Here is a 22,706-nt window from a genome sequence, read left to right on the forward strand (position 1 = left end):
GCCGCACTGACGTCATCCTCTCCGGCTGTCGTGGGAATAAACCTGATAGTAGATGTGTAGGGTACGAATGGAGAGGGCAGAGTCGCTACGGCAAGATTGTACGCAAGAACGTGTGTCCGTTGGCCCTCGTGGGTGACTTCTGGTCTTCGATATCGACTGACATCCTTCCGAGTGAATGGAAATGTAATCCGAGTGTTTACATACCGAGTGACTTTTTGGGTGTCATCTTCATCCAGTCAGAATCTTCTGTCTGACTCTTGGAATAATAATGAGGAACCCTTGGGTAGGACATTCAGGTCAGACATGTGACCCTACCCTAGATCCATATCCCCATCATTAGCCCCCGAATGGATCGGGCTTCGAGTGATGAAGGAGTCGACGTGAGTTCTTGTCGAGTCGTTCTGATCTTGGTCCTTGGATTGACAAAACTTCGGGTCGAATGAAATCTTCGTCATTCGCCTTTGATCGATTCTGTTGCGAAATTTGCCCGAGTGATTTCAGATGCTTGGGTTCACTCCGAGTGAGTGACAGGATCTTTTGATATGACTGATCACCGCAACGGGTCCGGATCTTACAGGATTCGAAATTTTGGTTTCCGCGCGCCTCGCGGGGATGACGCAACTGTCAGTAAAGTGGAGCAACGACGCCTCGATTATCGCATCGTCATCATCGCCACGCGTCACGTCTCCACTGATATCGGGATATGTTGAGATCTGGAGGGCCCACTCGTCGGTGAATCAGTGAGTCGCTTATATAAATGCAGTCGTGGCTAGGGTTATGGCCGCGGGGAGGCCCTGCTGCAGGGGCAAGCCGGCGGGGGCAGAAGGAGCCATGGCGGCTCGAGGCAAGCACCGGCGGGGCGCGGGGGCGCGCACGGCCTGGCGGGAGGCACGGCAGGGCACGCGGGAACGGGGCCATCACGGGGGGAAGCGGGAGGCCAGGGGCACGACGGCAACCGGCACGCGGGGAACGGCGAAGGCGAGCGCGACGGGGCGGCCTGGAGGCGAGGCATGGGGCGAGGGCGACGACCACGGGAGGGGCTGCGAGCAGGAGGGGGAGGCGAGGGACGAGGCGAGGTGCGCTGCGGGGGCAGGACAGCCAGCGGCGGGGCAGGAGAGGGAGAAGAGGGTTTCGGGCATGGGGATCGGGGAAGCACGGGGGGGAGGGGATCGGCTGAGGGGAGGAAGACGCTCACGGGGAAGGAGGGGCTGATCGCCAGGGTTGGGCCAGCTGGGCCTTGGGCCTGGCCGGCTGGCTCCTCTCCCTCTCTCTCTTTGGATTTTTTTTTAAACAGAAAACGCACTTTAAAAGAAAAATATTAAACAAAATAGAAAAATGCTTTTTTGCTTCTGTGAAAATATACCCCAACTATAAAAAAATAGTTGGGCAGTTTTTTTAAACGAATAAAAGTAAAACCTTTTGAAGAATTAAAATTAAAACCCTTTTAACAAGAGAATAAAATAAAACCCCTTTTTATGAATAAAATGGGTCTCTTGTTTTAAAATAAACAAAAGAAATAAATAACGAAAACCCAAGTGGTTGCCCCCACATTTAATAAAATGATTTTAAAAGAAGACGAACTTTTAAAGGGGGTTGAAACTGAACTCTTTTACGCAACCACAAAAATGAAATAAGAGGGGAGAGGAGGGGAGTTACTATCGCACTAAGACTCGGTGAGCACTCGAAGCACACACACTCAAACACCACACGCAACAGACAATGCAAGATGCCATGCATGATGCGACGATGCAAACTAAATGATGATGCAACAAATAAAATAACACATGACGGAAGCGGTATAGAAGGGGGAATCTTCTGGAACGTCGGCATCGGGCTGTCACAGTGGCCAAGCGCGATCTGGCCCTAGGTGGCGGCGGAGGCCAGAGGGCTGCGTGCGGCGAGGGTTGGTGGCCCTACTTGCTCCTCTGCGGTGATGGCGGCCGGCGGGGGATGAGCTGGGCGGGGTGGGGCTCGTTGTGGGGTTGCCTTGCTCTGGCTCGTCCGGATCTTGGTGGTGGCACCGGCTAACGGCGTGGCTTGGTGTGTCGAGCGGCGGTGGCGGCTGCTTGTTGGTGGGTGCGGGCGGTGGTGGCGTCTTATCTTCTCCTAGCTCTAAGTCGGTGATGGTTGGAACCTAGGGTTCGCGCTCAAGCGGGCCAGATCGGAGCTTCCGCTCCGGGTAGGTGAGGATGGGCTTGGTCCGGGTGATAGTCGGTGGCATCGTCTCCAGGTTTTTCTGATTGGCGATGGGGCGGCGCGGCTGTTGCGGTTTGATGGCAGTGCGATCCGGGTCATGGAAACCTTTGGCGTGCATCGTGGATCTTGTTCGTGGTGATGGATGACGGCTGGCGCTTTGTTATGTGGGGCTGACTCGGTCCACGTTTGTTTTCCAGGTCCTACTTCACAGGATCTCCGATCATATAGGTTGGGTTACTCCCATGGCAACTCATGTGGGTCTCATGCCCATCTCCCTCGATGCACTATCTATGACAACACGTGATAGCCCTTTAGTAAAGGGATCTGGTTCGTGGTGGTGGATGACGGCTGGTGCATTGTTATGTGGGGATGACTCGGTCCACGTTGGTTTCCTCCGCGTTGTGCTTCTCATGTGTGATGCTTGTCCATGGCGTCGGTCCAAGCTGGGCTCTTCGGGTGTTGCCGGGTTTTGAAACGGACCGACTCCGGAGACCATGGGCATAGCGTAGCTCGAGCTTGCTTGGCGATGGCCGTCGGCAGCCACTGGGTTGCATCCCCGTGGTTCACCCGGACCGGCGGGGGAGGCAGGTGTGGGCGCCTCCTACTATGGAGGTGCTAACCAAAACCCGGTGGCTGATGGCGGGCTAGAAGTAAAAGGAGGTCCCTTTTACTCCTACTACCGTGGTGGGGGGGGGGGTCCTGATGTTGATGACCGGTGGTGTTTGGGGCCATGGATACCGAGACAGTGGTCTCAGATGGCGGGCTTCACGATTGGCTTTCCGACAGGCCCCGTGGTGGCGGTGGTGACTTTACTTCTTGGTCGTGTGGGCGGCAAGGGGTGGAGTGGTGGGAGGCTTTGGGCTGCTCTCGGAGTGCCCAGATCTGGTGTGGATGGACTGGCCCTCGTAGAGGTGGTGATCGGCACTCCTCCTTGTCGCATTGGCGAGTGCCAGAGTGAAAGCTTCGCGCTATTTGGCGTCGGCGTCGCTGGTGCTTGTGGGTGTCGTTTGCTTCTTGGAGTCGTCGTCGAGGGTCTCGTTGTGCAAGGGCTTCAGGTGAAAACCTATGTGTGTTTATTTGGACTCGGCAACGGCGATGTTGTGCGCCGTTACCCTTTTGGGGGCGTTGTGGTGGAGCTTAGGAGTTGTAGGTCGGATTTCGATGAGGTGTTAGCTTGTTCGAGGTTATTGATGTTTTTTTAATCTCCTTTTTAAGAGAGCCTCTGTATAATACTTTATCGTTCTGACGTGTATTTTATTATGTTGCTTTATTTATAAAACGGGACCAAAGTCTATTTCTATGGAAGTGGTTTGGAGAGAGCTATTTCTATGATAGTGGTTTGGAGAGAGGCAAGCGTATGTGGCTTACTGTGCTGATGTACTTGGTGCTGTGACCGGTGATTTAGCCGCGTCCACTAGTTAATGGAATGGCTAGGTGTTCATGCCGTCCAAAGGTCCATAGAAAGCGTGCATGTGCGTGCCTTGTCTATTCTCTGGTACAGTTTTCATGTGTAACCACGGATCTCAGAACCTCTTCAATAAACTAGATAGGTACCTAACCTAGTCTATTCTCTGGTACAGTTTTCATGTTATCGTGCAGCGTTTTCCTAGCTCTCTGCCATGCATTTGAAAGCATGTCCCTGTCGCAGTAGCTGCCAGCCTTTCGTGACCGTTCAGTCGCTATCCAGTTAAGGCTGTTGTACAAAATGAAGGAAGTAATCAGGCTGCCGCCACTGTTGGAGTGCACATATAGCCAACAGTCTACCAGTAATAAATTTATTGATTAGTGGTAAGTAAATCAATGAGTCTAGGAAAATAAAAGATACACGTAATTAAGAGAAAGATAGTTTTCCTTTCTGATATAGGAAGAGATACATTCAATCATGACAGAGATACTTTCCTTTTTCTGAAAGGATAATAAGGAAATTGCATGGATTTACAAAAAATGCATCTTACATTGTGGAATTTTATCAAAAAAATAAATACACTTATATAAAGGAATGGAGGGAGTAGAGTTTAAGTTTTTATGATCTCGATAGTCAATATTTTATGATTTGCGATCCTATCATCACAGGTCCAATCCGATTTAAAATTACGATTCTGACAACATCGATGGTGAGGCTTGGACTCTACCACCAGAGTTTGCTAGAAAGATAACTCTTACCACAACGGAGTGGGTACAGTTACTTTCTTTACCCACCACATCAATTACGAGACAAAATACTCACTGGGAACCACCAGACCAGGATTGGGTTGTTGAATTTTGATGCTTCGTTTTCTACAGATTCTGGTACTGCTGGGTGGGGTTGCATCGTCCGTGCTTTCCTTCCTGAAATCATGTCAATATTGCCGTGGGACGTGTGGTGTAGCAAGCCGTTGATGCCAACAATGCAGATCATGCATAACTGGGATGTCTTTTTCGTGAAATCAAGTATCAACTCCACATGGGGTTCATCGAGTTTAAACTAGTTCATAAACCTCGTGATTGTAATAGGCCTGCTCATATGCTTGCTAGTATTGGTAGTGGTTTGGAGATAGATAGGCCCCATTGGGAGTCCCTTCGCTCCGCGGCTCTGCTTCCGTAGCGGACGGAGTTATAGTTAAAGTTCGTGGAGCGGCTGCACAGAGCTGGTCGATTACAGAAAAAAGTCCATAGTGAATGTATGTGGCTTACATTCTTAGAATATCTACAGACAGACTCCTTAAACCCGTCTCAAACGGCCACGCATCCCGCCCGGGCATTGACCAGTCATAAAAAATCGATCCAACCGGACCCTTCATGTCGTCGGGAATCGAACGAGAGAGAGAGAAAATGCGAGATCACAGTGATCGAGAGTGGCTAGGGTTTTGGTGCTGTGGCAACTGCCCAGCGTTTTCTGTTGTATTCACCTCTTATTCTCTGTTACAACAAACTCTCGCTAACTACCCCGACCAGCTCGATGCGATCCAGATAAACCGCGCCATCCCACGATCTCTCTGGTGCCGCACTAGCCGCGTTGTCCGGGTTTAAAACAGACATGCAGAGAAGAGAGGAAGAGGGCGATCGTGCCTACTGCACGTCCCCAGTCCGCATGCAGGCTGCGCGGGGATAGCAAATCCCAACAGCTTTACAATGCTTATTTGAAAACAGAAACTAACTAGCTGACCTGAGCTTAGTATTGTCTAACACCTCATACTCATCTAAAATGTCCGGACTAATCGACACCCGTCATGTCCATCTCAAATATGGGATCAATATGACGGTCCGTGGACGTGTCTGGGCATGGCCGATCAGTCCGCCACATAGGACGCGACCCCATCCCGGATCATCTTTCTCTTTCTTTATTCATTCTTTTTTTTTCTTTTCTTTATCATCAATCACGTTCAAGTGATCGGGTATATGAGAAAAATTATAAAAGATCTGGCTTTGTAGATGAAGAAATAAAGGCTTAAAAAAGACACGTTTGGTCGCTGGCCGGATGTATCTGCAAACTGCCGAGTGCTGATAAAAGGAAGTTTTCAAGCAAATTATGGTTATGCATCAACTCTGTATTTACATATGTTGGAGAAGTACGAGGAGTGCTAATTTGTTATCCTGGAGTGCAAAAATGATGGCCTTTCATGTACTATACATGATATTTTCCATAAGACAAAATACACTATCTATTGATAAATTGAAGACATTTTGGACATAGCACAGTTACAAAGCCTTACTTTGATCTTTGAGTTTTATATCATATGTTAATAAGTCACGGTAGCCCTATGATATTGTGGAACCATTTTTTATGAATATTCAATGGTAATATTGTAAATGAAGTAAAAGAACATATTTCTGTATATTAATATATTGAAAATTGGAGAAGGTTGTTTGCAAAATTTTCAGCGCCACTCCATCCAATTACAATCACATGTTGCAAGAAATATTATTATTCCATATTCGAAGTCACAAAAATGCATTAGCATACATGTGACAATTAGTTTAGGCAAAAATAAACTTTCTCGAAATATATTTTTGTTAAAAATGTTTCGGAGATATGTACATGTATAAGAGGTCAGGTCCATATGTTTAAGGAAATGATTAGTGTATTGGGCAGCTCTACATCCTCCCCGAATAATAAAAACAAACATATATGTAGGGAAACAGTGTGTGCATCACATGACTTTATCTACCCTTTTCAAAATTCCCTATATGACGGACTTTGGAATTCCAACATTTGGCTTACGATCTCATACTCCCGGTATATGAAATCATGTGTTTTTAACCTATCTGATTAGATAAACATTCAAACAAAATCATGAATCAATATATGATCATAACATAAACAACAAGATAAAATGAGATAACTAGCCCGTGCGAATGCACGGGTTGACGACTAGTAACATAGAATGAATGATTGGAGCGCTTGGCGTGACTGTGCCAACGTTGTGTGTCTAAGCAGCTGTTTGGTTCACAATACCATTTGCCGAGGCAAAGTTTGACATTCACAATTTAGTTTGTATGTTTTTGTTTTTGTCATATTTTGGCTTACCACACTTTATTATTCCTATGGCCTATTTGTCCTAGGGTCAAAAAAATTAGACGCCAAAATTTCCAGCCATGCTCTTGTGCCTAGTTACACTTTGGTTTGACAAAATTAGTCTCTAACCAAACATACCCTAAGAGCATCCATATCTGAGCGCTTTAAATCCGTCTCAAACGGTCGGGTTACTAACTAGACGAAAATGCAACCCAGACGGATGCCTCATATGGCCCTCAAACATCCGAGCTGACCGGCACCCTTCATATCCTGCCCAAATCTAGAACGGACATGGGATGCCTGGGCGCGTCGGCCATTCGGACCCGGCTCACACTGGACCACACGACCCCACATATATTCATTTTCATCCTTTCATCGGACGGAATCCTAGCCACTTCACTCCACTCCACTCAACTCCACTCTGCTCTGGAACCCCAGCTCCCATGCATCCGGTGATCTTTGGAATGGCGGCAGTGGATCTGAATCCGACTAGTCTGAATCCATCGACTGAGGTCTCGTCCCGTGCGGGTTGAAAGAGACAATGGACGTCCACATTGCACTCCGTCGCCCCCGAGAGGACTGTGCCCGATCGACGACAGGATCAGTCCGGCACGACTTCATACCGTCGGTGCATCAGGCGCTCGGGTCCTCCGGGGCTGGATCATCGTGATCTCAAGAACCTTAAAATTTTCCCTCCCTTATCACAGGTCCGTCGAAGTATGAGTCCCATCGGCCTAGGCCTGGGCCCGCCTCGTTGCCGATTTGGCGTCGGCGGAGACGACTGATACGGCGGTGTGCTCGACCTAGATGAGGAAGCCATTTGTGCCCGCATTGTAAAGAAGCGGCAGCAGAGACACACGGGTGCCCTTGCCCGAGAGAAGAATCGGGTGGTCCGTGACATGGTCAGACATCCACCAATAGAGGCGAAGGAGGACAGTGACGGGTCGAACAACGACGGGGATGAGCAAATCCAGCTCAATTCCTACCACGTCTTTGACTGGTACGTCCTTGATAAGGACAGAAATGGTAGTGGGAAGGGCAAAGACAGGGGCGGATGAACTTCTCCACCATAGCCAAAATGCAAAATTTCGGTAGTCCGTTGGTATGTATGATGTAGTAGCCAGACAATGTGTATGCGTCATTTACATAGTTGCAGGATGATGTCTATGTGTCATTTACGTAGTTGCATAATTTTGTATGGATTTAAGGTATGCTAACTGACATTTCCGGTTGTGAGATGGGAAATTTGAGGCTTGACCGGTTACACATGTGAGAGCCGGCTATTCCATGATATCCGTGTACATTTCAACAGATGGACGAAATTCATGCAAATTGGTTGATTTTCATATAAATCGGAAGGAAACATTTATATTTCCTATATATTTTAAATAAACCATATAGGACTAGGGTAACTAGTGTAATGTCGGTCGGGGGGGGGGGGGGGGGGGGACTCCACTCCGACGACAAGTCTTCCCTAGAAACCGATGACCATGGTCTACGCCCCACTCACCAGGTAAGATACTAACCGTGCAACCCAGCGACATGGTGGCGGTGGCCTTCATGGGACGCAAACCCCGACGGTTTCCCATGATCTACTATTCCTCGATGTCTGCTGTGATAGTGGACGTGCATGTCTCTGCAGACATGGCTTCTTCCCCACCTGTCTGTTACGTTGCCGTCATTGCTCACAACGGATTGGGTGGGAGATGGCGTTGGCCAACCTGAACGAGCAAGCACTAGTAGAAAATGTCACGTTTGTCCCTGTTCCAGAGGCCCATTAGCCCCGGTTCTGGAACCGGGACTAAAGGATCGGGACTAAATCCCAAAACCCTTAGTCACGGTTCGGTTACGAACCGGGACAGAAGTGTCTCCACGTGGCCGCTGCGGGGTGTTGGAAATATGCCCTAGAGGCAATGATAAAATAGTTATTATTATATTTCCAGTTACAAGATAATCGTTTATTATCCATGCTATAATTGTGTTGAATGAAAACATAGATACATGTGTGGATACATAGATAAAACAATGTCCCTAGCAAGCCTCTAGTTGGCTAACCAGTTGATCAATGACAGTCAAGGTTTTCTGACTATATGCAAGTGTTGTTACTTGGTAACTGGATCACATCATTAGGAGAATCATGTGATGGACTACACCCAAACTATGAATGTAGCATATTGATCGTGCCATTTTGTTGTTATTGTTTTCTGTGTGTCAAGTATTTACTCTTATGACCATGAGATCATATAACTCAGTGGTACGGAGGAATACCTTGTGTGTATCAAACATCACAACGTAACTGGGTGACTATAAATGTGCTATTTGTGCCTGGGCTATTTGTGCGCACAGAGGTGTCGCAGCAGATACCATTCTTACCAACGACGTCGCACTCCTTCTAATTCACCTCAAAAACGTCGCACAGGAGCTATTCGTCCAAAAGCGTGGGTTTGGCCTCAGTGTTTGGTGGACTGGGGATATCGGAGTGTTACACGGTTCATGTCCGGACTCCGATAAAGCCTCCTTTCCTGTTTGTTTCAACTTTATAGAAAAAATGAGGTCCGAATTGCTCCTCAGACCATGTGGATTGGCATTGTATGGCCTGCAGAGTCCAGAGAGCTACTTCCTGATGAATACCCTGAGGAGGACATGACTTCTGTTGGGTTTGATCTCTCTATATAGCAGATGAAAACGCGACACATGCCATCAAGCTAGCTGCCTAGTTAGGTGCTGGCCGAGTCAGAAACGCAACCACCATTGTATATATTCTCTACTAAATTACGAAGTACACCAAACTACTGATCTCAACCTTCTCGCCATGTCCATTGCCACCCAAACCATTCTGCGCCCCTTTGTGGTTCACCCCGTTGGCCCCCATCTTAGACGGCAAGCCCAGTTCTGCTTACGAGCGAGCTCGGCCGAAGACGTTAATTGGGAGAAGAATCGGGAGACTAGCAAGAGGAGGAGGTATAAGAAGGCGCAGGAGGAGACCGGGTTGAAGGCTCTCTATGATGATGGGTTCGGGAGCGTCACCATGAAGGATTACCTGGAGGCGGTGAGGGCCATGCTCAAGGACGACGGCGGGCCACCTCGATGGTTCTGCCCCGTGGAGTGTGGGCGGCCGGTGGTTGACAAGCCACCTCTGCTGCTGTTCTTGCCAGGTTGGTCCAAATGGCCCGCTTAAAAAAATATACTTCCTTTGTCTCAAAATAGATGACTCAAAAATGATTCAGTTTTATACTAACTTTAGTATAAAGTAGTGTCATTCTTTTGAGTCATTTATTTTGGGACGGAGGAAGTAGAATGCTAGCGTTGTTTTCCCACCAACTTGAACAACTAAAGTTCCAAAATGACATCAACTGATGGCATCACCATACAAAGGGATCATCATTGTTGTTAAGATCTCCCGGAAGGATTATTTAATTCTCTCGCTTATACTAACAACTCTGTTATGGGGACTGCAGGAACCGATGGTGTTGGAATGGAGCTCATTTTGCATCACAAATCCTTGGGGATGTGAGTATTCCTATACATCCATGCATATGCTGTTGCGGCGTTTCTGGAGTGATGAACTGTGTACTCTTAATTATACAAATCCTTGGGGATGTGAGTATTCCTATACATTTGTTCTTTGAGGTTTGAGTGATGAACTGTGTATAATTAAATATAAATACTCACCTTTTCGTACAAAAGAAACAGTTAAATAATTGAGCCAGTTCCAACTATGTTAATTCAAAGAAAGAACAGATAAAACATGACTAACATAATACTGATGATAATCAAAACAAGCAAAGGTTGTTAAAGCTAGTCATGCAATTGAGAACATAAGAAACAAGCATCATATACATATCGGTTGCTAACTTGCTACTAGCAGTAAACCAAACATTAATCCTAATAGAGATGAAAAGATGACATAAGAAGTAGTGGAAGAAGATGTAGGTCCTTCGTTTGTCATGGCGTCGATGAGGTGGTTGACGTCGGGAAAGAAGTCGTCTGCAACAACGATGAGGAAGTTCAAGCAGTCATGCAAGAGCGCAACTCAAAAACCTTGTTCGCCTCCCTAAACGGATCACAAGAGGGGACTTTCGCAGTCATGCTGTCTCACCCATCGATGCATGCCGAGAAGCGAGCTGGGAAGATGGTAGGAGCGCAATGTTCTGGAAAAGAGGAGAAGTGGTTGCATCTGTGGAGGAGGGGATCCGCTCGATCATGAAACACTACGTGTGGGAACACATGATAAAGCACTAAAAAGTTGATGAGTGCATTTCAGATTGTTAAATTCACACATAATTTATTTCACAAAATAAACATATTTTTCATTTTTATGAGTGTTATGTTTGCACAACAGAATACATGTGTATGATGAGGTCATTTTCTCCATTGGCAGAATACCTAATAAGTGATGTACCGATCAATTTATTTTCCTTGTTCTGTACACAGGGTATTCGAGGTGCGCTGCTTACACATACCAGTAAATGATCGCACACCATTTGGAGGTACAAATGTATGGTTTATATTGCAGATATTGTGATTCGAATTAGCTTGCCATTTCCATCTCATCACATGCGCTTCATTGTGTCTAACTAATTAATATAGATATATCTTAAATTATATAAAGGCATTTATCTGTTCTAAAATCAAGACACACCGTTCCTTCCTTTTATTACCATAAAATCAAAAAATATTAATATTGTGAAAGAACATGTAGTGTAGTCCCTTCATTTCCAAGTACAGTGTATATTCATTTTGCAAAAATCAAGTATATACCATTCAAATATTATTTTCATGATGTAATGTTATCCATTTGGAGGGAGCGTCCATAAAAGCATTTGTGATTTCATAGATCCAAACAATGTTAGATGCCCCATACAAATCTAATCTAATGACTCGTGAATTCTGTTTGACTTTTCCTAACATATATTAATTTGCAAATTAAAGCATGTGAAATACCCTCTAATGCCCATTAAATTCAACACTTGTTACATCAAAATTAGTAATAGGGATCACCTTTGTAAGATACCCCTTGGTTCATGGCTATTCAATTTAAATGCATACAGGGCTACTACAAATTGTGGAAGAATCTATCAAGTCTGAGCATGATTCTTCACCACACAGACCAATATTTGTCATTGGAGATTCTCTTGGTGGATGCTTGGCAATTTCAGTAGCAGCTCGTAACCCAAAAGTTGATTTGGTTCTTGTATTATTAAATCCAGGTAGGTAAATTTTATATCTCAAACTAATTTATAGAGGGTAATTGCAATATGACTCAGTCCATTTTTACAGCGACGTCTTTTGCCCAAAGTCCGGTGCAGACAATGTTGCCTCTTTTGGAATTGGTGCCAAGCAACCTTGCAATCACAAATCCACACCTTGTTAGATATTTGATTGGTAAATTTAATCATACATACACAACATTTGTGATTACGTCCAATTATGTAAGTAGATACTCATAGTTAAGCAGTAGCGAATAATTTTATACATTACGTTTGTCTACCAACATTATCCTCATAACCCCGAAGTAATTGGTGCCGAGCAGGATACGCTATTTCCTGTCATCCAGAGCCACAAGTGATATGACAAACAGAGAACATAGCTCGATTCCATTAATTTTGTCTTCGCGAGGTTGTTGAATTAACTCCAACAAAATGTCCTACAAGAAAAATGTTCATCGGCACAAATACCCCTCTCGCTATAATCTAGGAGCTGTAGGAAAGCACCAGCCTATGATTTTTAGTTGGTTTCAGTGTGAGGTTCATTAGTGCCCTGCTTTTTTTGGGAAAAGGAGGAACGCAGCCCCTCGGCCTCTGCATCAATCGATGCATGCAGACATATTATTAAAAAGATTCTTGTTTCAGTGAACAGACATATGTGATACAATCATACAACACGCATCTTAGACAGATTTTGCCTAGCAAAGTCTAGTATAAGGTTCTGACAAACAAACAGATTGGTTCTATTTATGAACCATCTGTCATAATTTACTAACTGTTTCTCATACGAAACTTTTGTTATATTACATTTGCACATACGATTCAAACTAGGTCAACACAATTTGAACGTTTCTGCATGGAAAACTAGCAGTGCTATTTTTCCACCTACGTCTTCTTTACACTATATGTGATGGCCCATCGAATATAAGCGTTGCCGTAGTAGCAAGTCATCTTTTCTTGCAAGCGTGGTCGATATATAATATGCAAACTAATCGCGTTCCTTACAACAAACATAGAGGAGGGATCTGAAGAAAATTGAATTTCAGCACAAACATTAGTTTAAGTCTTGTTATACTATCTTTTGGGGGGCCTTCTTTTGGGACGCATATTTATTGCCGAATTCTTTCTATGTCAGTCACTTTGAGAAATCACTAACTTTATAAAAAAAACATATTCATAGGTGAACCTCTTAAGATGGCAATGACAGAAATTCAGAAGGATTTGTCTTCTCAGCGGGCTCTGCAAATGTTTACAGACAGTCTTGGTTCTATGCTAACCTTGTCTTCAGTAAGTTATCGCCTCCTTATGTCTCCCATTTTATACCAATCCTTCAGTTTGCACAAATAAGAATTATTTTTTGGAGATTCAATATTTTTTTACTGTATAGAATACTTCTAAAATTTTAGCCCCATTCTTCATCACTAATAAGAACCAAGATGGTCAACTAAATATTCTAGATTGTGAAAAATTTGCAAGTTCTGCAAGGGGCAATAAAATTTGGGACAATGCATATATTTGCCATTTGATTGCCTTAACTTTTGGTGGATAACGCGGATAAAATATCTTAGCTTCCTTTCGGAATTCATGCATGCTTGTTACTTTCCAGGAAATTGGAGATATCATAAGAATGGATACCGTTATGTGGAAGCTCAAGCTGCTTAAGTCAGGTGCAGCCCATGCCAACTCTTGTATTCATGTGGTACAAGCAGAAGTTCTACTTATTGTCAGGTGCCTTTTTGCATGAGTACTATAGTCCCCATGAGTTGAGACGTTTTCACATTTGATCTCACACTGTAATATATATATCTGTATCAAGTGGGATTGAGAATCTACCCTCAAGCGGAGAAGCAGATGGACCGTTTAAGATGCTGAAAAATTGTAAGATTAGATACTTTAGGAACCGGGATCACAGTCTACTCATGGTACGTAAAACGTTGCTCAAGATAAATTTTCCACAATGGCTTCTGTGTATTCACATGACCTATTTATGTTAGTACCCATTTCTCACATCAAGCGACGTAACTATTGCCTTAGAAAATATTTTGTACAATAATCCTCACAGTTCGATGTCGTTATGTAGGATTATGACTTCAATCTGCTAACTGTCATAAAAGGGGTCAACATGTACCGCCATGGTCGAAAACGGGACTTCGTGACTGATTTCCTTCCACCTACACTTAGTGAGGTTAAGAGAACATTGGGTGAAGATTTCAAGTATGTGTTCAATTTCTTAAAGATCCACTATACTATCACATCACATGGGACTGATGAGCTGAAACCTTGCACAGACAGTACAATCATATACTGAGCCCAGTAATGTTGTCTACTCTGGAGACTGGAAAAATTGTTCGGGGTCTAGCCGGTGTTCCTGACAAAGGCCCTCTCTTGTTTGTGGGTTATCACCAATACTTTGGAATGGAGACTCCTTCCATTATTGAGGGTTTCTTGAGAGAGAAGAAAACAATTATGCGATCATTAGCCCACCCGTTATTTTTTGCTGGAAATGATTGGACTTTGCGCCAGGAGTTGTCTCTGTTTGATGTAGTATCTATGTATGGTGGAGTACCAGCCAGTCCAGTCAATATGTACAAGTTATTCAAGAGAAATGAATATGTCATAGTCTTTCCAGGTGGTGCTCGAGAAGCTCTACACAAGAAGGTGTTCTTGAACAAAACATTTTGTTGTATTTGTATACCTGAATATCCTGTTTGCTCCTACTGTGCATATTAATTTTCCTCTCCGGACGTACTTATCATGTTTGACCTGGGCAGGGTGAAAGCTACCAGTGCTTTTGGCCAGATAAACAAGAATTTGTAAGGATGGCAGCTCGGTTTGGAGTTACTATCATACCATTTGGTTGTGTTGGAGAAGATGACTTTGTTGAGGTAACATTCCATGCCTTTGCGCACTGACAACTCAAGGAACATGACTACCGTACTTTTAATTTGTTAATTTCAACAATGATCACTAGCTTAGATTCAATGTTTTAGGTGAAGTATACATTCCATATCTCTCTCTCTTTTATTTTCTGCTAACTATTCGTCCCTTATGCAGATAGTTCTGGATTACAACGATCAAATGAACATCCCCTGTCTCAGAGACTGGATAAAATCACTCAATGACGATCTTCCAAGTGTAAGGTCAGACTTCTATCATCCTGACTTGTTTCACTTACAATATAAAGAAATTTTTGAATTGTCTTTTTTCAAAAATGATAACACCGGGCCTCTGCATCAAGCAATGCACGGAACCATTTGTACTGCATTATTCAACAAGGCCTTAAAAAATAAATACATGAATCAACGGAGAGCCACCTTCTTGGCGTAAATTGTTGCCCTACCTACAATATTATGTTGTGTCATGACCTCACGTCAACGTGCACTGTTCCGATTGGCCTCAACCATCCACCCATCGGCTAGCCGGAAGGACCAACCGGTCTAGCAGACCCTCAGTGCGCACCGCATGTGGCACGTTGTAGAATCTGTTGCCGCCATCTTGAAGGGTAACCAATGCATTGACCTTGCCAGACTCTCTGTCGTCGACGCCACCACGATGCTAGACATCATCACGTTCCGGCGCGACCAGACCAAGTTGCACCTTGCCGCCAAGATTCACCGTCGTCGATACTATATAGATGGCATGCCACTCTACCTTGGTCACCGCAAGAGAAACATGTGAAGACATGCACCCAGTCATCGAAGTCAAACATTTGTCCCTCCAACCGATGTACTACCCCAAAGATGATGCCCCCATGGGGTGATGACCAAAAATCCTTGCTATCATCCGATCCGAAAACTCAATCCGGAATTTCCCCATAGGCACGCAGGGAACGCGAATCACCCCACAACACCTTCAACCAGGTAACAACGCTGAGAGGCACCACAATGGACGGTTCCGACTGGACCACCAGATCCTCCTCCAGCATCATCCAGCAAACCCCATGGGGATGTCCTTGCCGTCGAGAAACTGCCCATGATCGGAGCCACATCAGTGCCATATCCCGGAACCGCCACTCTGCCTGGGTGAGACGTCGAAGGCGGAAGAATCCTCATCGTCGTAACACCGACGCCAAACGACACACATGTTGAAGTAGGACACCCACGCGGGTCTCCACCGCGGCCACGTGCTAGAGCCATGGCGGTGGAAGGTCACGCTGCCACCATCATCTCCCCTGCCTCGGCTTTGCCCCGCAGCACTCCAACGACAGCGAGGAGAGGAGCTGTGGTGGCAGAAACCTTAGATCGGGTGTGGAGGGTGGGGGTAACGCAGTGCGGACCGTGTGCAATATTTGTATTGTCTATCAAAAATTATTTGTTCTACAGCCATGATCAGCTTTAGTAGGCATAATAACTTTATTATTTCAGGGATAGTATCACAGGAGAGGATGGGAATCATGCCTTACATGTGCCTGCCGTTCTCCCTAAAGTGCCAGGTCGCCTATACTTTCTATTTGGCAAGCCAATCGAGACCAAAGGAATGGACAATCTGCTCTTGGACAAGAAACAAGCAAACGAACTTTATCTACAAACAAAATCGGAAGTGGAGAATTTAATGTCTTATCTTAAGAGGAAGAGAGAAGAAGATCCTTTCCGGAGTATAACGCGGCGAACATTGTACCAGGTGACAAGGGGTGCATCCGCTCAGGTGCCTACTTTTGAGCTGTAAAAATCGGGTGTGGGTGCGTGCACCTTTCTATACGGTGGTATCGCCGTTTAGAAAATCTCGTGCAACTACACAACAACGAGGATGTAGTGTATTTGGAATAAACTACGTACACAATGTCCAACATTGCTCTGTACTTCAGAATACACTTTGATCGGAAGAACATGATGTAACTGTTGCTGCACTCAGCCGTGCACTCTTCAAAGCTTCTATTTAGGATATGTAAAAAAATTGTCATGAACCTTCATTCGAGGCAAGGTCACAAAATCACAAAATGACTTTGCCTAGCCACATTTCAGCACCGTTGTTCATCTACATTTGCTACTCTAGAGAAGTTTATACTAGCGGGATCAAACACATCGATGCAATGGCATGTTGGTTCAGTCCCAATGTACGTAGTCAACATAGCTGAATGGGCCACACGAGGCGTACCGGTCGTAGCTGCCAGCTGGGCGCTCAGAGATAATTGTCCATGAAGAACGAACGATTGTTCCAGCTAATAGTCCACTGTTGGGAATAAGCCGTGACCTGCACGGTGTCGACCAGCGTGCGTGTGCGCCTGGTGCGGTACGTGCAGGCCACGAGCGCATGGCGAATTCGAGCAGATGCGCAGGGCGGAGACAGAGATGTCGGCAAGATCGGCGGGATGATGGCGCACTGCGTGAGGTTCGGGTCGATATTGGACGATGCCGAAATGGTGAACAAAGCTGTTGTGTCGGACCGGTTGTACACGTCGGTGGCCAGAATCGAACAACTCTACATCATCAGCACCATGGCGTTCGAGGAGGCGCTCGGGCGACTCAAAACCTTCAAGGAGAGGTCGCGGCGGCGCACTTAGGGCAGCGGTGAGCGGACAGATGAACAAAACGCGGTGAGCGGACGGATGAACAAAACAATTGATGCTCACGGCTGCTCAATGGGCGGCGGGGCAGCGTCAGCAGGGCGGCGGGTTCGATCACGACGACGACAACACGAGCATCACAGCGTCAGGAAGCGGAGGGAAGCGGCGAGGCCGCAGGCGCTGCTACAACTGCAGCCAGGATGGACACTTCCGGCCGGAGTGCGCGAAGCTACGGAAGGCAAAGGTGGCGGAACAACCTCTCATCGTCGAGATAGATGACAACATCGTGCCGGCACTTCTCTAGATCACGACTTTGCTAGAGGTGACTGTTGGGAATAAGGCTTTTACCTTCAGCCTCTTGATGCATACAGTTATATTATTAAGAAAAGATCCATAAAAAAATGTGCATTGTAGTACAAAGTCTCATCTAAGAATAAAAATAAGAACTACTCCCTTCGTTCCTAAATATAAGTTTTTGTAGAGATTTCACTAGTGGACTACATACGGATGTATATAGACATACTTTAGATTGTACATTCAATCATTTTACTCCGTATGTAGACACATAGTAAAATCGTTTAAAAGACTTATATTTAGGAACGGAGGGAGTAGTAAAAGCCATAACCGGCTAACTATAGGAACTAGATCCCTATCCATTTATTTTATTATTTGACCGATATCCAAATCGGTTGTAAGTACTCCCTCCGTTTCTTTTTAGTCTGCATATAAGGTTTGGTCAAAGTCAAGCTTTTTAAAGTTTGACTAACTTTATATTAAAAAATATCAACATTCACAACGCGAAATCAATATTATCAGATGCATCACGAGATGTATTTTTATACTATATAATTTTAATATAGTAGATATTCATATTTTTTATATAAATTTGGTCAACTTTTATGTTGTTTCACTTTGACCAAATCTTATACGCGGAGTAAAAAAGAAACGGAGGGAGTATCTCATGCTATTGTCTCCCATCGATTGCATCCATAAGCCATATGTTCTTTGACTTTCGCACGGCTGAGTAACCAGCGTGTACCTGTAAACAGTTTATGACAATATGCCTGTTAAAAATGATGGCATTCCGGCCATTCTATATTATTCAAAATAGTGCACATACTCCAACTGAATATGTGCCGCTAATTTAGACTCTATCCCGTTTAGCAAATTCCAAAAAAATGTCAATGTTATTCAAAGGCCTGAAGGTAAAAGCTACCTGTACCATACGCTACAGTAGCCTGGCCTAAGGACAGTTAATAAACAGATGTTGAATTGACTCATCCATGTCTCAATTACGTTCTACAAGATTATCTTTAATAAGAATCACCTTCATCGGTTTATGCACAAACCACATAATTGTTTTTATCTTTTGAAGGTTCCATACCAAATGACCATTTGAATGTTTGAGCTGGGGACAAGGCTCAAAGAAAAGTCACTACTAGATGGGTCATCGGGGCCCTTTCAAGCAAACTAGGTGCCCTACTACACGGTCTTTCTCGCTCAACGAGAACGTCATAACCGGAAGGATGGCGTCTCTTGGGTGTTCAAAACTTTTTTCTATGATTGAGCTATTTGAAAACCTGAGGACCAAATTCCATGTGTCTCGCAATACGAGCAAGTACAATAGGATGACGTAGACAGGATGTAAGACTTAAAATAATATATTTATAATGAATTAAAAAAGATAAAAAAAGAAGAAGCAGGCTACAAATTAACAACCGATTGTAACACGGACTCCTAAATACTTTGTCAAAAAGGATGGTGAGTCTTATATCAATAAAGTATTTATTTGAGTAGGACGTTTTGGATCTCGGCCTTCATGAAATCCTTTATTTTTGAAAAATTCAAAACTCAAACTTTTTGGTTTCAAAAAACTCTGAAAAAAATATGCAAGTACATAAGGATGAAATGTATTTTTGTGTAAAAATTCAGAATGAAATACCTTAAGATGTGATCTGTGCAAAAGAAAACAAATTCATGTACTTTTGGGATGAATAGTATCATGTGTTAAAAATCCAGAATTTTTTTTTATGCAGATCTTGTTTCGACGTATTTTGTCCAAAAATATACAGACATATGTATTATGCCTCCATATATATCCATATTTTTTTAGATTTTTTTGAAATGTAAAAATATGAATTTCGATGAATTGTAGGTTTTTCAAAAACCGGTCTCCATTGAGGTTGAGCTCCAAAAGGCAATTTTTTTACTTATTTAGGGCATCTCTAGTAGAACCCTCAAACCCTCAAACCCTTAAAAATAACCGTTTTTTACAGTTTTTATCGGAAAAACGGCGTAGACTAGAATCCTTAAACCCTTAAACCCGTAAAAAAATTTAGAGGTCGAACCCTCAAACCCCTTCCCAGCCTGTAGAAGTGAGGGTTGGGGGGGAAAACTGCCCCCAACCCGCACTCATTTTCCCACATCACGCGGGAGGAAGTTGGTTCCCGCGCGCGGGAGGAATCCGCAGCGGCCGCCGCCCCGGCCCCGGCCCCGCCGCCCCTCTGCGCCCAGGCCCCGGCCCCGCGCTCCAGCCGCCGCCGTCGCGCCCACCGCGCCTCCGCCCGCCGCCGCCGCGCCTGCCGCCGCCCCCCGCGCTCCAGCCGCGGCCGCCGTCGCCGGGCCCCCGCCCGCCGCCGCGCCTGCCGCGGCCGCCCGCCGAGAAGGGCCGCGGCGCCCGGCGGAGCTCCACCGCGCGGTACGCCAGGGAGACGGCCTCGTCCAGGCAGCGCGAGCGCGAGCTCCTCCGCGGCTGAAGTCATTTTTGTATCCTCTGTTCCTCCGCGTGCATGTTCATAGTGTTCAAAACTAGGCTATAAGGGTTGGGTTTGAGGATTCTAGTCTTTGCCTCTGTTTTTCAACCCTTAAAAGTGTCAAAAATGGCCAATTCTCAACCCTTAAAACTGATTTTGGATTTAAGGGTTTAAGGGTTCTACTAGAGATGCTCTTACATCTTTTTTCTTGAAAAGAAAATATATTAATATCATGAAGATATCAATTACACTCATCCTCTCCACCAACAAAATATCTAAAGACATACAGGATGCACACAACCAAGAACCAAAAAAAAAGAGAAATATACGAACAATGACCGCGTCGTAGTGACGAATAATCACAACAACAACAACACTCTAACCACCACCAAAGACAACACACAGATTGCAAAAGAGGTTCCCCAAAAGCGACGCATCTAACAAGGAAAAAATGCAGAAGCGTTGTCGCCGTCCAATCAAGAATCTTGAGTTTTCATACTGAAGAAAGACCGAGATCCCAAAACAATGCCTTCAACAAGGTCATTACCAGGTACAACCAGTAAAGGCCAGACCTTAAACTTTCACCCTGGAAATCACGGCTCGGTACTGATAGCACCACCAAAAATGCTTTCCACTTGTGTTGCCGAGCCCTCCTGCCAAGGCTGCTGCTGCAAGTACTCAACAACCGACACACAGGAAAAACATGTGCCGTCATTCTTCAGTGCATGCAGCCAAAATTTCTCTTATACTAGTCTTTGATCGCAGACACCATAACTTTCTTCACCTCTGTCAACGTCATGGAAATATATACTTACACATGTTCCATGGCACCGACAAGACGGCGAAGCTTCGCAACATACCCTCATGAAGCCTCTCTAGCGAAGATGAGGGTGCATAGGACCGGATCGATTCCAATCTAAATATACACCGGCGTCATGCACCAAAAGCTGAGATCTCCGAGAGGAAGATTGGAATCCGTCGATGCCCAGGTCAAGAAGGCCGGCATGAACCAGATCAATTAATGTATTTGAACTTGAAGAATAGCAGGGCCAACCACCGCGGAGCTCCCCGGGATCCCGACAGGCCAGATCTTGGAGTGAGCGGACAGGCACCACGCCGGCAGCAGCAGGACAAAACGCTCAATAGTGGAGCGTGCACGCCTACTGCCGCGGTTGCCATGCGGGCGACAGGACTGCACAACCATGCCAAGCTGCAGCTCGCTGGCCACCCCTTCCTCACCAATCTCCAGAATGACATGACCGTGAGGCCAAAGCAAAGCACCGCCAGGAGGAGTGAGTAAGGACGCCGTCGTGCTCTTAGGGAAAGATCCCCGTGGATGGATATGCCAAGATGCATTACTGCTCGTCACCACACCCAACTGTCGCGCCATCTCCAAGGCCTTGGCCGGCCGCCGCCACCGCAGACCTCACCAGATCCGCTGTCGATCCGCCGCCCCGCTTCCTGATCTCCGCCGCTTGCGCCAACAATAGCTGGTGGACCCCGTCCCTTTGGGAGACGCCATCATGTAACGCTTAGATGACTAAAGCCTTGTGGAGGCTTTGGAGAGGATCCCCTTCTTTCCATCCTCCCAGGAGCTCAGGTGAAAACCTTAGATCCCCTTGGTCCAAGCGACGACGACACCGCGGTGGCGTGTTCCTTCCTGAAGGCGTTGCTCGGTGGCTGCTCAAGCGGTGGTGGAGGTGGCGGCGGTTCGATGTCGACGCATTTTGGCTTGCTTCATCTTGGAGGCTGTGACGTCGACGGCGCTCGTCTGGTGGAGCAACGGCATTGCTGTTTGCGTCATCAAGCTCTGGATGCTCCGAGGGAAACTCTAGATCTGGGTCTTCCTGGATCGGACGATGATGGCGTTTTATCGCCCTGCCTCCTGGGGGCATCGTTTTGGAGCAAGTGCTGACTGGAGGAATGGTGGAGCGGTGCTTCATCTCACACATTGATGGCGGCGGATATCGGCGGCATGGCATTGTGGGGACTCGGCGTCCAATGAGTGGAGATGGACTCGCGCAGGAGGAGGTAGCTATCTGGCGTCATGGTTACGTCAATGGTAGAGTGGCTACACAAGGTAGAAGCCTCAATATTTGCTTTGAAGACGGACCGGTGGAAGATGGCGGCGACAGCACACGAGTGTGTCAGATCGGTTTTGTGCCCTAGACCCGGTATGTGGCAGATGGCCTGACCGGATCTGCTGGGGCTTCCGACTTTTGATGTTAGGCTTAGGTAAGTGGTCTGGGTATGTGGCCCAGCTAACACCCCTTCATCATATGGATAGGAGTAGCGACAGATGTTGCGAAGATGGTGGATTCAGACATATTGTTGTAATACTTTGTAAGGTCCTTGAGAATAATCAATAAAATGGCCGCATGCATCTCCCTGATGCAGAGGCCGAGGGTCATCCTCCTTTTCTAAAAAAAAGTGGAAGTTCATTATACAATTTGATTAGATGAACTTAATTATCATGAACTTAGTCTAAAATTGTCTTTATAAATTTTGTAGATCCAATGGCTAACGCAAATGTCAACCTCAATTTCAACGCG

At 45.6% G+C, this 22,706-nt stretch overlaps 1 protein-coding gene across 1 annotated transcript; it reads left to right on the plus strand.

Moving 5' to 3' along the window:
• The first annotated feature begins 9,409 nt into the window (after positions 1 to 9,409).
• LOC123403266 (acyltransferase-like protein At1g54570, chloroplastic) lies at positions 9,410 to 16,706 on the plus strand. The gene is made up of 13 exons (XM_045097214.1): positions 9,410 to 9,846; positions 10,150 to 10,201; positions 11,126 to 11,181; positions 11,743 to 11,901; positions 11,972 to 12,076; positions 13,079 to 13,185; positions 13,505 to 13,626; positions 13,715 to 13,820; positions 13,979 to 14,112; positions 14,187 to 14,556; positions 14,670 to 14,783; positions 14,953 to 15,038; positions 16,263 to 16,706. Exons 1-13 carry the CDS (start codon positions 9,504 to 9,506, stop codon positions 16,561 to 16,563), a joined length of 2,055 nt encoding a protein of 684 aa, XP_044953149.1. The 5' UTR covers positions 9,410 to 9,503; the 3' UTR covers positions 16,564 to 16,706.
• Positions 16,707 to 22,706: the final 6,000 nt, after the last annotated feature.

This window comes from Hordeum vulgare, chromosome 1H (assembly GCF_904849725.1).
Source record: "Hordeum vulgare subsp. vulgare chromosome 1H, MorexV3_pseudomolecules_assembly, whole genome shotgun sequence".
NCBI classification, from domain to species: Eukaryota; Viridiplantae; Streptophyta; class Magnoliopsida; order Poales; family Poaceae; genus Hordeum; species Hordeum vulgare.

Excerpts from the sequence above, each read along its gene's own strand:
- LOC123403266 (XM_045097214.1), top strand. The coding sequence starts at position 9,504 with ATGTCCATTGCCACCCAAACCATTCTGCGCCCCTTTGTGGTTCACCCC. Across the intron at positions 11,182-11,742 it reads TGATCGCACACCATTTGGAG|GGCTACTACAAATTGTGGAA; the intron begins GTACAAATGTAT and ends AAATGCATACAG. Across the intron at positions 12,077-13,078 it reads CCTTGTTAGATATTTGATTG|GTGAACCTCTTAAGATGGCA; the intron begins GTAAATTTAATC and ends ACATATTCATAG.